Below are 14,556 nucleotides of genomic sequence, written 5' to 3'. Positions count from 1 at the left end.
CCTGATACTTAGAGGATCTGACATTAAGAGTTTCTGATTTAATTGGGCTCATGGCATGTGGCCTACGCATCTGGGTTTTTTACATTTTTCCAGGGGATTCCAATGAGTAGCTAAAGTTGGGGACCCTGACCATAATGTCAGTCATGTCTAGTAGAGTCAATGGTAATGTAAAAAAAAAAAAAAAAAAAGCAAAAGCCAGTACCAACTGAAGGTTTATAGTGTATTTTATTTCTTTTTTGGTTGCAGCTGTCTCCTTCATGACCTACCACTCCTAAGATCGTTTAAGAAGACACACTTCCCTGCCCTCAGCTTCTGAGATGTTTTCTTTGGTAGTCATCATTTGGATGGAGAGCTGATTTTGTTTCAAAGTCTGTTTTTAGGTGCATACTTTGGGACACGGGCAGCTGGAAGTATGGCAAGAAAACCGTTGTGTGAAATTTCATAGATCTTTGATGTCGGACTTGTTTCAATTAATGATTTTTTTCCTTGTGTCTAAGAATTTAATATGCGTTGTGTTTCCAGTAGTTCAATCTAATTTTGTCCAACTTCCAGGGTCAGTTGAAAGGTTGTCATTCCCTTTCAGCCCACCTCCCCAGACACCTAGAAGAGCCAGGACCAGCCGCCATGCCTCAGGCTCTAGTAGGTGTAGTTGGCTGTGAAGAGTGACTGGGTCGACGCAGCTCCGGAAGAGCCCATGGGAGCGTACTTGCCTTGGGCTGCCTGGGAGTTAGCCTAGAAAACAGGAGTGACAGAGGAGACCGAGTTAGAGCGAATACAAACCGCAACCACATGCTTGATCCTCTCGGCTTCTCATTTGAAACCAGTGACACCTGTATTTGGATACTTCTCTTCTTACATTGATTTTGCTGGAATGTTGCAGCTGATACCATTCCCCTCCTGTAATGTTATCTCCTTTATCCCAGTTTTCTTAGCAAGATACCTTTGGCAAGATAGGTTTGTGTCTCTTACTGGGAAAGGTTTTTTTAGTACCAACAGTATTGCAAGCACAGTACTAGAAATTAAAGTTGAGAAACTTCTCATTAGTATACACATAAAGAAATGGAAATTTCAGCCTAAACAGTGGGAAAGCTTGGAACAGCTGTTGAAGTCGTCTAATAAGAAATTAACCAGATGCTATGGCCAAGCATCAGACAAGGTGCAGCTGAAGGTACACTATAGCAAAAACAAATAAATAAAAATAAAATTACTCTTTAAATTTCCCATTTTTTAACTTATATTTGACCACAAGGACATGTAATTTTATGTAGTTGTTTATCACAGTATCATTTTCCTTCCTGTGTAAGTTCCAACTGAAGTAGAGTTCAGGATTATGAAACCTGTAACAATATTTGCATGCCACTCTTCAAGTCACTGTTACTATTGTTTGCTCTCCCCAGACTTCTTTCTTCATCTACAGTGATTTGCGAAGTGCATCTCATGAACCTAAGCATGTGTGAGAAATGGAAATTCTCTAGCTTGACCCAGACCATCTGAATAAGAAACTCGGTGGCTGGGGCCCGGCCATCTATGTGTTAACAAGCTCACCAGGTGACTCAGATGCACACTTGGGTTTGAGGACCACATCTTAGATGATAAACTCCACTTTCCTTCCTTTGTGTGGATGGCTTCTCTGGTCCTTCCTTTCACGATGCCGCTGTTGTATTAGCTACATCACCTCACCTCATCAGCCCAGCCATACCCAGCGCTCCACCATCACAAGGTAAAGCACTGCCTCTAACATCTCACACTTCTCTTATGCCCCTAAGGTGATTTTTTAAACTTCTCTCGGACTTTCTTTTCCTTGAGTGTTTCATCGCCAAGCTTCTGGTGAACACTTAATTTCTTGCCCAGCCTCCTCTGTGATCAGCACACTAAATAAGACGATCGCTCAAATTTGGCACTCTTCTGTCTCCTTATTTGACCTGAATATTCCTGCGTGCTTAAGAGAGCTGTCAGGAAAATTCAGGATCTAAGTGAATGTACCGCAAACTCATTCTCATTTCAGCTGCACCTTGCCTGATGTTGGGCCTTTACCTGTGGTCAGTTTCCCAGCAGACAACTTCAACAGCTATTCCAAAGCTCTCCCCTCTGAGGACTGAAATCTGTTTCCTTCTCACTCTCAACAGATGGCCTCAACTGTAGTCAGCAATCAACTGCTCATCTCTTTACCTCAATACCCCTGATTTCAACCTATTCTCTTTCTTTGCTTCTCCCTCCTCCTTTCTCAGACCAACGCTGCCACCTGTATTAATATTGAGTTTCACGTAATCCTGTTTCCTCTGCGTTCTTGTCCTCTCAATGATCTCTACTCTCCTAATCTTTACTCTCTCCTCTGGCTTTTTATTTTTCTAATGGGTAGAAATGATATCGCCTTATGGGTTTGATTTGCATTTCCCTGGTAGGTAGTGATGCTGAGAATCTTCTCATATGTTCATCGCCTTTTGTACTTCATCTGCAGAGAAATGTCTATTCGAGTCCTTTGCCCATTTTTAACTAGGTTGTTTTCACTTTTGTTACTGAGATGGAAAGCTTCTTTATGTATCCTGGATGATGAAACCTTATCACCGATAAGATTTACAAATATGTTCATTCATTCTGTGAGGTGTCTTTTCACTCTCTTGATAGTGTGCTTTACATATAAATCTGCCAGGCTCTCTCCTATTTTACTACATTCAGCCTCCTGAAGGCAGGGGCCGTTTCTTTTTCCACCCCAGTCATTGGCTCCTAATAGGTGTTCAAACAGGTAGGGTTACTAGTTGAATAGAATCCTTACTTGTCCTCATTTCTCCTGGTAACCTTTCTAGGTCTTTCCCTGACAAACTCCTTGAATGCGCACATGTTCTCTACCCTCTCTATTGAAACTGATTTGTTGAAGGTCACTGATACGCACCTACATGTCCATCTCTGCCTTTTCTGAGCCTTTATTCCAAATCTCTGTAGTGTGTTGTTACTGACCCCTTGAAATTAGTTTCTCTTTGTTCTGAGAATCCTTGGTTCATCCTATCATATTATTGCTGCTTGTTTGGGTGGCTTCTCTTCGTCATCTTCCCCAAATGAAAGGTGTCCCCAGTTCAGTCCTTGTCCCTCTTATCTTCCCTCTGAAGTGTCTGTGTAAAAACTGTCCTCCAATCTCTGTCACCAGCTATATGCCCTGTATGGATAACTCCAAACTCTCTCTAGCCCTAACCTTCCTGCTGAGCTCCAGTGTCACATTTCCAAATACCCAGGAGACACTATCTGAAGATACCTTGATGGCCTAAAGAAAGCAAAGCTTTTCCACATGAGAGAGCCAGGCCCCAAGTGCCCCCTTGATCAAGTAGATAAGAGGTAGCAGCATCTTACCACAGCCCGCTTCACAAAGGCCTCCTGTGTCGCCTTCTTGTTCGCAGCCTTGCCGCTCCAGGCAGCCAGTGCACTGGCCTGCAGGGCCCGTCCGTAAGAGAAACTTAGTTTCCAGGGCTTTGGTAGAGGGCAGAGGTTGATAGCATTGAGGTTGAGGGTCGCGTCCTCTTCGCTCATGCCGCCAGACAAAAAGCAGATGCCTGCAATGAGAAGAGCCATTCCACCCTACGGGTCCCAGCTCGTGGACCCTGCTCAAGAAAGTAAGCAATGAGCCTAAAGGAAATGTAATGTCTCAATTTTTTTTTCTGCTTGATTTGCATGGGACTGGGTCGGAGATATTAGTCTGCCTTTGTTGAGGCTAGTTGGGCTAAGGATATAATGGCTTCAGTAAATAAGGACAGCGGTGAAATGTTGAGGAAGTCAATGGATTGTGTGCATTTGGACAGACTTGGAGTTCATGGTATCATGGAGCGTGAAGGGAAGTGCTGGCTGCCTGTGAGACAGCAGGGGTCTGCTTCATGGATAGAAGTTTCCTGGACCAACAGAAATGCTTGTAGAACTCTTTTCAAAGGTCAGGCACTAAGACCGGGAGTTAGAGAAGGAGCCTTACCAGGAACAGCGGCAGGAACGGTACGGTGGAGAGCTGTGACGGTGGCCATAGCCACTTGCTCTGGAGTATACTTCTTGGTGCAGGCATGTCCTGCAGTCACCATGTTGGGCTTCAGCAGGGTGCCCTCCAGGTAAACATGATGGTCATTCAAGGCCTTGTAGACAGCAGCCAGGACCTGAAGGACAAAAGGTCCGAACAGATGAAACCCAGAGCGAGCCTTAGAGTCGCCTGAGGTTGGCACCTCTCTGCTGCGCAGGGATGCAGGATGAAGGATTCCTCATGTGTCCCTTGGCCAAAGCTTCCCAGCCAGCCCCTAGGGCCTCATCAGGGCAATGTATTGCAAGCCGCAGCCACTGAGCACAGCCACGCTGGTCTGCTCCGCCACCTTCCTCGAGCTGCTCACTGCGTGGACTACTGGCATTGCTCTGCTTCCCTTCGCTCCTTCCTTCCCATTAGTCCCTTTGGTCGGTGGAGACTGCTTTGATTTAGTTAGTTGGGGACATCTAAATTGGCCTTTTTTCTCCTTCCCCACAGGTGCTAAGTGGTCCTAAACACACACTTTTTAGACACAGAAGTACTTTCAGATCTCTTTTTAGTCCACCGAACTTTGTCAGAGAAGAAACCGAGGTCGGATTACATTAGGACTCCCTTACAGATACATTGTGGCTAATTTGGAAAGTCACAAGTAAACACATTACTTTCTAATTACATGTTTTCATGTGAGTATTATTTTATTTTATTTTAAAGATTTTATTTATTTATCCTTAGAGAAAAAGAGGGAGAAAGAGGAGAGAAACATCAATATGTGGTTGCGTCTCACACGCTCCCAACTGGGGACCTGGCCCACAACCCACGCATGTGCCCTGACTGGGAATTGAACCGGCGACCCTTTGGTTTGCAGGCCGGTGCTGAAATCAATGAGCCTCACCAGCCAGCATTTATCTTATTTTTAAAGTCTCTTAGTTTGACCATAACAGAACTGAAGTCCCAAAAGATAATATGAGTTATCTAAGGTCCCACAACTGGAAACACAGACTCTCAAATCCTAGTCTTGTACTGCAGATCCTGTGCTTTTTCCATACAAAGCACACCATGTGCCAAGAAGTGGAAGGTTTGATAACACCTCCTTACCTCCTCCCTGCTCCACAAGGATGCCAACTGAGGAATATTTCACATGTAACAGCTGATATATGTTAAGGAACAGCTGTTACTTAAAAAGGTTTTTCAATTAGAATTGGGACCTTTATATTCAAGCCTTACCTTCTCAGTAACATACTGGCAGTGTTCCATGTCGTGGTCGCCATCAGGAATTACCTCTGGCTCAACAATGGGTACCAGCCCATTCTGAAAAGGACAAAGGAGAGGACAGAGAGAGTGAAGCTCTGCTCACTGGGATCCTTTGCTTAAGAGATTAGTCAACAGTTGCAATTGGTTTAAGATGAAGCCCTTATGGAGAAATACCACATTAGTGACGTGAAGGCAATGCAAAGGAATTTAATGGGATGTCTAGTGAGCAGGTCTTAACCGAAAAAGAACAGTGAAGTTAAAAAAAAAAATTAAAAAAAAAAAAAAAGGTTTTCTGGGAATGGGCTAAAATAAATGCAAACTCTTCATTTCTTTATTTCATTCTAGAAACTATTCTCACTACCTCAGAAACTAGCAGTCACTCTTTTAGAGCAGTCAATCTTAAATCACTAAGATGCTTCTCGTGTGGGTTCAGTAAGGTGCCCAAAAAGTGTTTACAATTCTGGTAAGGTATCTCCAGGTGCTCACTCCTCAGGTTACCTTGACCCAGCACCCACACAACAAATCAGATGGAACTGGGTCCCAGAGACACGCCCACATATGTTGGAAACTTTAGCATCGAATCATCTTCCTCCATAAAATTATTTGGATGGGGTCAGAGCTATCGCCCTCGAACGGGGGATCTCAGAGGGTCCTGTCTTGGACATGGTAGAGGACAGACAGTCAAGAGCCCTGGCCTCAAAAGTCTGGCCACTTCGAAGACTCAGTGTATAGCCTTTTGGCAGAAGGGCAGCACTTAACGGCACCCATATTTTGGGCTCCTAGCTGGCTTGTGCAACTAGACCCTTCCCTACCACACTTGGCTACAGCAAAAGTAGTGAAAAATGCCATCAGCATACGTTGGTGAGAGGAGAAGAGGGCTCCTGCGTAGGTAGAGTAAAATGAAAAGGATAAGCTCGAAAGATAGCTCTTGCCTACTGTTTTATAGGCCAAGGGGAAGCCTGAGCACCTGCTGACAGATGCTGGCATAGCGAGCCAGGGCATTGGCGTTTTCCTGGATGGCAAGGGGGGATGGGCACTGTTTGTCAATCCTCAGCACAGCACGCCACTTCCCAAAGTCAGCACCATCTTTCTTATACTGGGCACAGCGCTGAGAAAGGCCATCGAGTCCTGCAAGTCACAAAAGAGAGAACAGCTTTTTGCACCCCCGTCCCTGATCCATGGGGCTACAGATGAAATGATGGAGTTCTCCCTTGGCTTAGCTTTCAGTCAGCAGAGCCTGAGAACCAAAAATAACCAGGCCAATAAACACAGGTCCCAATACTGAGCCAAAAGACCTGGATTTAATAAATATGGTTTTGATATGCATAATGGATATACCATAAGAACAGAGGGAACTAATATTTGTTCAGTACTTGCTGTGTTGCAGGCATGATTGCAGACATTTTGCATGCCTTTTCTTATTTAATTACCATAGCAACCCTAAGAGTTAATATTATGCTCATTTTACAGATGTGGAGATCAAGGCTCTGAGAGGTTTGGTGAGTTTCCCAAGTGTGCATAGCAAAGGCGTGACAGAGCTGGGATTCACATTCTGCTTAGCTAATCCAGTGTTGGAGTTGGCCCTTGTGTACTAGGGCAGTGAAGTACCTGGCAAAATTATCTAAGTCGTAAGTGATGGAACCAGGATTCAAACCCAGGGGTGTCTTCTCCCAAAGCCTGGGACCTTTCCTGTCTACTTGCTGCTGGATTTTTCTTTAAAAATAACACTCCCAGGAAGAGAGTATCCTCTCTGTGCAAGGCACTGTGGTTAAGTACTTTATAGATATTTTCTAACTTAATTCCCAAAATTATTCTGCAAAGCAGATATTGTTGTCCCTAAAGTGGACTCAGACATTTAAGTGACTAGCCTGAGGTCACACAGTTATTCGCTAGAGGAGCTGGGATTAAATATCAGATGTATGTGGCTCTAAAACTGGGGGATAGTCCTCTATTTTCTTTTCCCCTACTTATTTCTAGCATATATGGGCATGATTCACATCAGTGGGCACTATCCTTACCTTGAATGGTGGTTTCTTTGTTTGTTCCAGCAAGGGGAGCAGTTCCTTGGTCTAACTGTGAATTAAATAATTAACAAGTAATTAGCAGGTGTCAGGTGTCCCAGGAAAATGCAGCAGAGCCCCTGGTGCTGACTAACAGCTCCCTCTTTCACAAACCAAGAAGTAAAATTAGTCACTCAGGGGGACACAACTCTGTTCATAGCAAAAGGGAAGTTACTTGGAAGGAAGAAAGTAAGAGGATCAAGGTCAACCCTTAGAGGATGGAAAGCACAGGCCTGGAGCTTGGGAAGTAAGAAGTAATCTGATAGTACCTGGGATGCAGAGGTGCGGTACAAGAGCAGCTTCCCTTAAATTATTCATTCATTTATTCAAAAGACATTGTTGAGCACCTGCACATTCTAGGCCCAGTGTTGTTGCAGGAGACAAAGGATGCAGCTCTACTCTCGGCAGAACAAAGGCTTAGCTCATGGGCCGGAGAGGTAGACAGTCTGCGCTAGAACGGACTCCAATTTTGCCTTGCTGTGGGCAAATTCTGTTACCCCTTACAATTCCATTTTCTTGCCTCATCTCTAAAGTAAGGATAATAATCGAGTCTACCACCAGAGGTTGTGAGCAGGATTAAATGAGTCCCTGGAGTTGTAAGCACTGATTGAATACTAATGTTCGCTCTTGGGAAGTTCAGGCAGTTTTGCAAGACTTAGTTAAAATAGAACAGTAAGTGCTTTAATAATAATAGCTATCACACGCTGAATAATAATTATGCAACAGGAGCTGTTTTTAAAATTCATCTCACCATTTCACCCTTAGAAGAATGTTATAAGATAGGTATTATTATTCCCATTTTAGAAATGAGGAAATTGAGACACTGAGAGATTTAGCACCTTGTGGAGAAATGGTTGAGAGAAGAGAGCATGGGAAGAAAAGCCTAGAAGAGGATCTGTTCTCGGGGAAGATGTGATGGAAAGCAGTTAGATGACAAGAAATGTTCAGAGTGCTGGCCCTGCCCCAGCCCCTGGGCTGGGTGCTGGGCTGGGCACAGTAGAGGTGAGGGGAGTGGAAGTACTCACCTTGATCCCCACCACGATGCCCTTTTCCTTAAGGATGTTTCTGAACAGCTTTCCCTGGCTGTCCTTCTGGTAGAGGGTCTCATGGAACAGGATCACACCCCCAATGCTCTGGCTGATGGAATTGTCCACGGTGAAAAGGATTTCTCGGAACTGCCTTCGGTTCTCTTCCGTGTTCTCCACATTGATCCTCTGCAGGCGGTTCCCCATGGTGCCTGTGGTGGGCGAGCAAAGTGGTTAAGAAACAAGCCCGGCTTTCCTGCACAACGTCTCAGGGGCCCTCACTGAGACAGCAAGGCTCTCTTTTCTATTCAGGTGTCCAGAACTCCTGCATCTTTTTCTGTCATTCCAGGGATGACCTTGGTTGCTGACAAGATGCTGTTCAGGAAGATTATGGCCTGGCCATGTCCAAGTCAGGGTGGGAGCCACCACTGGGTCCCAGTGGGTATAAGTAAGGCCCTAAAGCCTCTCCCCAACCCTATCCTGGTTCAACCCTCAGTCTGACCATTGACTTCTCTGGCTCCTGTGGTTTTATGGTGGCCTGTAGGCCTGCCACAGCTCTCCCTTGTACCATCTTGGGCTTACTCAGACACAAACCCTTCCCTGTGCCAGATGCGGACACTTCCCTACCCTCTCTCCTCTTGGCTGACTTTAAACTGACCTCCTATTAGCACCAGAGGGCTGTGCATCCGACCTCATTCTGGTTACTGAGTTCCTGGTCTTGCTATAGCCTGGATTCAGTTGGCCCTGGTTAGGGGCCTTAAAATTGTGGGCTTGAGTCTCTGTCCTGGGTTTTCAGAAATCTGCCAACTGGGATGACAGGACTCAAAAGGTCTACGCTTTCTAAGTCTTCTGCTCCCATGCCTGTGTGCATAAGCCTTTACTCCTCTGAGAGGAAAGGAATGTGATTATCATGTTGCCTTTGCTAAGTGTACAAGCAAAAGTATGCTTGTTGTATGATGTTTCTTGCACTCACCTACAGACTCATCGGCAGCCAGGATCCCCTTCCCATTGGCAACGATGCGCTGGGCAATTTCTGAGAGCTCCTTCTTCTGTTCTGGCGTGAGGGCTGGGAATTGGTGGGCCATGGTGACAGGTCTGGAAAGAAGTACATGAGAGTCCTGAACAGAACTGTGAGTGGCTCAGAGGGACTCGTGACCACGGCGGCTGGGGAGTGCAGCCAAGCCCTGCAGGCCCCTCTGACATTTCTGGCCCATTTCGGCAAGGGTATAAACGAATGAGGCCTGGGGTGGGGGCGTTTCTCCCTTAGCCTAAGTAGTAAGGATTAGCCATAATGGATGAAGGTAGGATGCTAGATGTTCCCGGTGATCCTAAATAGAATGTCTTCCAGGAGACCTTTGGGATCGCTGATCCTGAGATAAACCAGCCAATTAGCGGCCCACTCAAATATGACGAATAGGTGGTACTGCAGCAGTGACTGTCTCTCAATTCTGTGGATTCCTGGTGCCATCGGATACCCTGGATGGCTTGAGGCCAGGACAGTGAGGCTTTTGGCCTCTGTGGCCATTCTCTGCTTTGCTCTGTTAGCCGACAACCCGCCAGATAATTCTCTAGGTGATGAGTTTGAGAGGAGAGACCACCCCTTGGCCTTGAAGCTAACCTCCCTTCAGCTTTGGGACCTGCAGGGTGGGGGCTCGTTTCCTTTTTCCTGTATTCAAACACCGGTGAGACCACTTGAGGCTGATGGGGAAGATTTTTCCTAAGTGTCCCCAGGCTGTATGTCCCCACAGTCTCCGAGGGTGCTGATGTCATATGGTGATCCCTGTTCTGGTAATTCTCAGCTTCACTGCTTTAGGGAGGGGACACTCTGGCTCGAGGAACCCCTACCCAAACGACATCCGTAGCAGAGGTCCCCTGAAGGGGCTCATTGCCCTTGTACAGCAGCCACTTTGGGCTAGTCTTGAAAATGCAAGCTCACAGGGCTCTTATATGTTAGAAAGAGTGATTTTTCATAGGTCGAACTATCAAAGTAGAAAAATCATTGTGAAGATTACCTTGAGTAGTTTCCTACTCAATCCTACGGCTCCCTCTCCCCCTCACACACTCATACAGGGTATGATGTCCTGTGCCTACTTTCCACTTCCTGGAAGCCCAGGGGCACCTTGGTTCTCATTTCACCCATCCAGCAATGAGGTAAGCAGCCCAGGTACTACCGTCATTAATTAATGTGCAAGCTAAGATTCAGAGACGTTTACTGACTTGCCCAAGGTCCCAGTTAGGATGAAGCACAGCTTCCTACCCCATCTTGTCTCTCATGACAAATTGAGTTTTTCACATTTTCTGCGTCCCTTTAAGGCAGGTTCTCAGTAACCTGTCCCTTAATATAAGAAGTTGACGGCCACTGAACTAATTCATGAGAAGGATTAATGGATACCACTCTCATTGGTGCCACTCTTTCTCCAACAGGGTTTTTTGTCTTAACTGAAAAGAATGAAACCACAGGGCTGTCACTGGGGTACAAGGGGAGGCTAGTGAGCAACAGTCTCTAGAGAGGATGGTCTCCCAAGGCCCCTCACATCCCAGCCATCTGATGTTGCCCCTGTGTTAGTTTTGTATACTAGTTCTAATACTGTAGTCAAGGATTATTAGCTTTGGACCTGGCCTCTAGATCTTCATGCAGATAAAAGCCAACCTGAAGTTGGGGGCATTCAGGCCAAAGTGCACATTCTTCTCTCTCTGTTAAGGTATTTGCACAGAGGAGTTGACATTTACCAAATAGAAAAGACATTTTCTTAATGAAACAAAAGGAAAAAAATAGCCCCATAATAAGAGAAAATTATCATTCACTGCCAAGCCCTCCGCTAATTGTTTTTGCATGCACTATATAATTTATTCCTCACAATAATCCCAGAAGGCAGCTGGAATTTCCCCCTTCCGTGTAAAGAAGAGTGAAGACTATAAGAGAGTTTAGTTATTTGTCCGAGGACAAAGAGCTAATAAGGCACAATGTTGGGATAAGGGGCAGTACTGCCTTCTTTCAAGGAAAGTATGAGCTTGGTGAAGGGAATCAGCCGCGGATGACTTTAACGTGCTTGAGGACAACCCCAGAACACTTCGCGGTGACAGCCCCAGAGCACCTCAAGTCCTTGGGCTGTGAGTTATCATTCTCACACCACTGTCATTGCCAGTTCATAAGCCGCTGACACATCCACACAGAGGTTTGCTGCTAGAAAATCAGACAGACCTGGATTCCGCGCTGCCTCCCGCTGGCTGGGACTACGGGCAAGTCGGTTATTTCTGGGTGTCAGTTCATTATGGATTAAATGGCAGTAATATCTGCTCTGGTTGTCTCATTTGCCACAGGGATCAAATGTGACCTGTGGGCACTCTACTCATTCTGTTTGCTCAAAATAAATTTGTCAAATTGCAGGATACACAGGAAGGTGCTTTATAAAGCATTATGAAAATGTAAGGTTTCATTGTTATTTCTTTTTAAATATTCTTCAGAAAATAACTACATAAGGGACTTCCATGTTTCTATTTGCTCCCAGGCTATTTTCTTCAGGCTGAGTGTGCTGACTCAACCAGAAAAACAAATAGAGAAAAGGTCAAATCGAACCAAATCTGTTTATGGGAAGTTAAACTTCTACAGAAGGAGTAAAGGTCTGTTCCACATCAGCACAAATGTTACCTGTCTGTTAATCATAAAACATGGTCAGAGGCCAATGTTCACCCCCGGGAGACAGGAGGCCAGCGGGAGCGGGTAATGACAGAGAATGATTTCTATGCCCTAAGCCTCTGCTCACTGAGGTCTCAAGGTAACAGTTTTTTAAAATGTGATTGCAAGTTGTTCACATTATATTATTAAGTGAAAAAATTAAATTGCAGAGAAGTGTGCATTATATAATATCATTCTTTTTTAATTAAAACAGTGTTATACACATATACTGTTTGTACATCCATATAAGCAGAGAATAACCACCCTGGGGTTACCTCTGGGGAATGAGGTAGGGTGGAGTGACTCTCACATTTCACTTTATAGGTTTTCTTTTCTTTCCTTTTCTTTTATATTTGATAGAGGGGAAGGGAAGGAGAAAAAGAGGGAGAGAAACATAGGTGTGAGAGAGAAACATCTCATATGCATCCTTGCTGGGGACTGAACCTGCAACCCAGGCATGTGCTCTGACCAGGAATCGAACCAGTGACCTTTCACTTTGTGAGACAATGCCAAACCCACCGAGCCGCACCACTTGATTTGTTAATAAACAGGTTTATATATTACTTAATTTATTATACATAATGTATTAACAGGTAATATACACATAGGACTTAGGAGAAGATTGTGAGTATGAACAGATATGAATAGAAGGTAATCACAGAAAAACAGAACTAGAAGTGACCTGAGAGCAATCTGTATCAACCCTGCCAACTTTAGAAATGAGGAAACAGAGGCCCAGGAAGAATATCTTTGATGCCGCTTCTACGTTATGAGGTTCTAGGATTATAAACCTCATCCTTTTGGTTTATGACTTGGAACCCTATTTCCAATCCTTCTTCAACAAAATAACAGATGGAACCCTACAGGGTGGTCCTTTCTGCCTTCCTAAAAGAGGTTCTGTGAAAAGGTAGTAATTTGTAAAATATGAATATTCAACTTCTGGAGACATGTAAGAAGGCAGTAGGGAGTCCATTTGCTTCTCCATATGCAAGGCCCATGGATTTTCAAGAAGACAGACACAAGAGGCTTATTCATTCAAAGCCTATGACCGCCAGGCTCCGTGAGCAGCACTTTTATGTATGAATGTAGGAAGATGCTCACAGCCTCACTCCCCATCCCAGTGCCACAGTGACAAGTACAGTGACATGCTCCCAGCCGGCCTAGTCCCTGGTGCCTCCAAAGACATGTGCAGCAGCCCAGAAAGAGAATGTTGCTCTTTCCTCTAAACTTTCGAGTAAGTCAAAGGAGCTGCTCGCAACTGCACTGCATCCGCTGGCCCAGCACCTGGGTCCAGCTCGGGCTTGGGTCTTCCCCAGGTGCTCCCCTGGCTAAAGCGGTGCTGGCAGCAAAGCTTGGGCCTCTGCTGGGTCTCAGCTGGCTAATGGAGCCCTAGGTAACTATTTAAAGTCAAGCTATTTTAAAAGGCAGCATATTTCCATAACATGCTGTTTTTCAGAGAGTGAAATAAATGCACCAAAATACATCAGCAGCTTTTGACTCCAAATATCTTAAGCTGCATTGTCTTTGAGGTGTCTGGTGCCAGTAGGAAATGTTACAGAAAGTATCAAACAAGTGGAAGGTTTGAGAATTTACAATCAAATGACAGCGATGTTCTGTGACCTTTCCAAGCCTGTTCCATTTCCTCATCTGAGCAGTGGATGAAGGCCAAGGGTAACACAGGTCAGCATCCGTTTCTGTGACAAAGAAACTTCAGTGCTAATATTAGTTGGTGTGTGAAGAGAATGAAGAGAGTGACAGAAGAGGATAGATATGTGAATAAATCATCCAAATAAGCAGCAGTTATGGAAAGAGTAGAAATGAGCAGGAATCTCAAAAACTGAGTAGAGCCTAACTATACGGGAGTATTCAAGCTGATTTTCCCAGGCCAAGACTCAAAAGAGCCCTCAGGTAGGTAACACTGGCAAGTAGCAGCAATCTTGAGCTGTTTGCTGCCAGAACAGGTGTGACGAAAAACAAGCATTTCAGCACATTATCATGTTTTCAGCCATATCCATTTTTCCTGAAAAAAAAAAAAGCAAACAAACTTTCCCCTCTACAAGTGATCATTAACCCCTTACTCCCTGGAGCAGTCCAAGTAGACAAAAGAAGTTCTTTTACTTACACTTTGGGACAGGAGCGTCCTCTTAGAGATCAGAAGCTGTGGGCGAGGCAGCAGCTGCCAAATAGGACGAACCTTTGGGAAGAGTCAGCTTTTATAGGCTTCTCATCAAAGTTTGTTTTGTGTGTGTGTGTGTGTGTGTGTTCACTTTTGCCCTCCTCTTTCCACGTTGGCCTGGTGGGGAGGTGTTTTTCCAATACCTCTGATTGGCTCATAAACAGCCAGTCCTTCTAATCATGCTCGCATGCTCACTGTATGCATAGAATGTTAAAGCTACAGGGGCTATCTGGAGACCACATGGTTCTAACTCCAGACTCTTCGTCTTACTGGTTAGGAAATGGAGGCACAGAGGATTAGGAATTTCACCTAAGTCATGCAGCTAATGAACGACTGGGCTCTAGAGAACACAAAGGGAAACCGGGAAGAACATTAGCCTA

General features: G+C 45.0%; 1 protein-coding gene across 1 annotated transcript; it reads right to left on the bottom strand.

The window, feature by feature from the left end:
- Nucleotides 1–206: 206 nt before the first annotated feature.
- Nucleotides 207–14,255, bottom strand: ALDOB (aldolase, fructose-bisphosphate B). Its single transcript, XM_054584599.1, has 9 exons — nucleotides 14,123–14,255; nucleotides 9,298–9,419; nucleotides 8,325–8,536; nucleotides 7,258–7,312; nucleotides 6,207–6,367; nucleotides 5,213–5,296; nucleotides 3,953–4,127; nucleotides 3,343–3,542; nucleotides 207–732 (listed from the first exon to the last, which is right to left on the bottom strand). The coding sequence occupies exons 2-9, from the start codon at nucleotides 9,407–9,409 to the stop codon at nucleotides 637–639; spliced, it is 1,095 nt and encodes a 364-aa protein (XP_054440574.1). The 5' UTR covers nucleotides 9,410–9,419; nucleotides 14,123–14,255; the 3' UTR covers nucleotides 207–636.
- Between the last annotated feature and the right edge of the window lie 301 nt (nucleotides 14,256–14,556).

The sequence above is a fragment of the Pteronotus mesoamericanus genome, unplaced genomic scaffold, assembly GCF_021234165.1.
Source record: "Pteronotus mesoamericanus isolate MK-2021 breed Mesoamerican mustached bat unplaced genomic scaffold, CSHL_Meso_final contig_78, whole genome shotgun sequence".
Taxonomy (NCBI): Eukaryota; Metazoa; Chordata; class Mammalia; order Chiroptera; family Mormoopidae; genus Pteronotus; species Pteronotus mesoamericanus.
Note: the sequence above shows the minus strand (reverse complement) of the source record. Positions and strands in the feature narration are given on the sequence as shown.

Coding starts and splice junctions, on each gene's coding strand:
- ALDOB (XM_054584599.1), bottom strand. CDS start 9,409: ATGGCCCACCAATTCCCAGCCCTCACGCCAGAACAGAAGAAGGAGCTC. Junction 8,537..9,297: donor GGCTGCCGATGAGTCTGTAG/GTGAGTGCAAGA, acceptor CGCCCACCACAG/GCACCATGGGGAACCGCCTG. Junction 6,368..7,257: donor CAAAGAAACCACCATTCAAG/GTAAGGATAGTG, acceptor TGTGACTTGCAG/GACTCGATGGCCTTTCTCAG.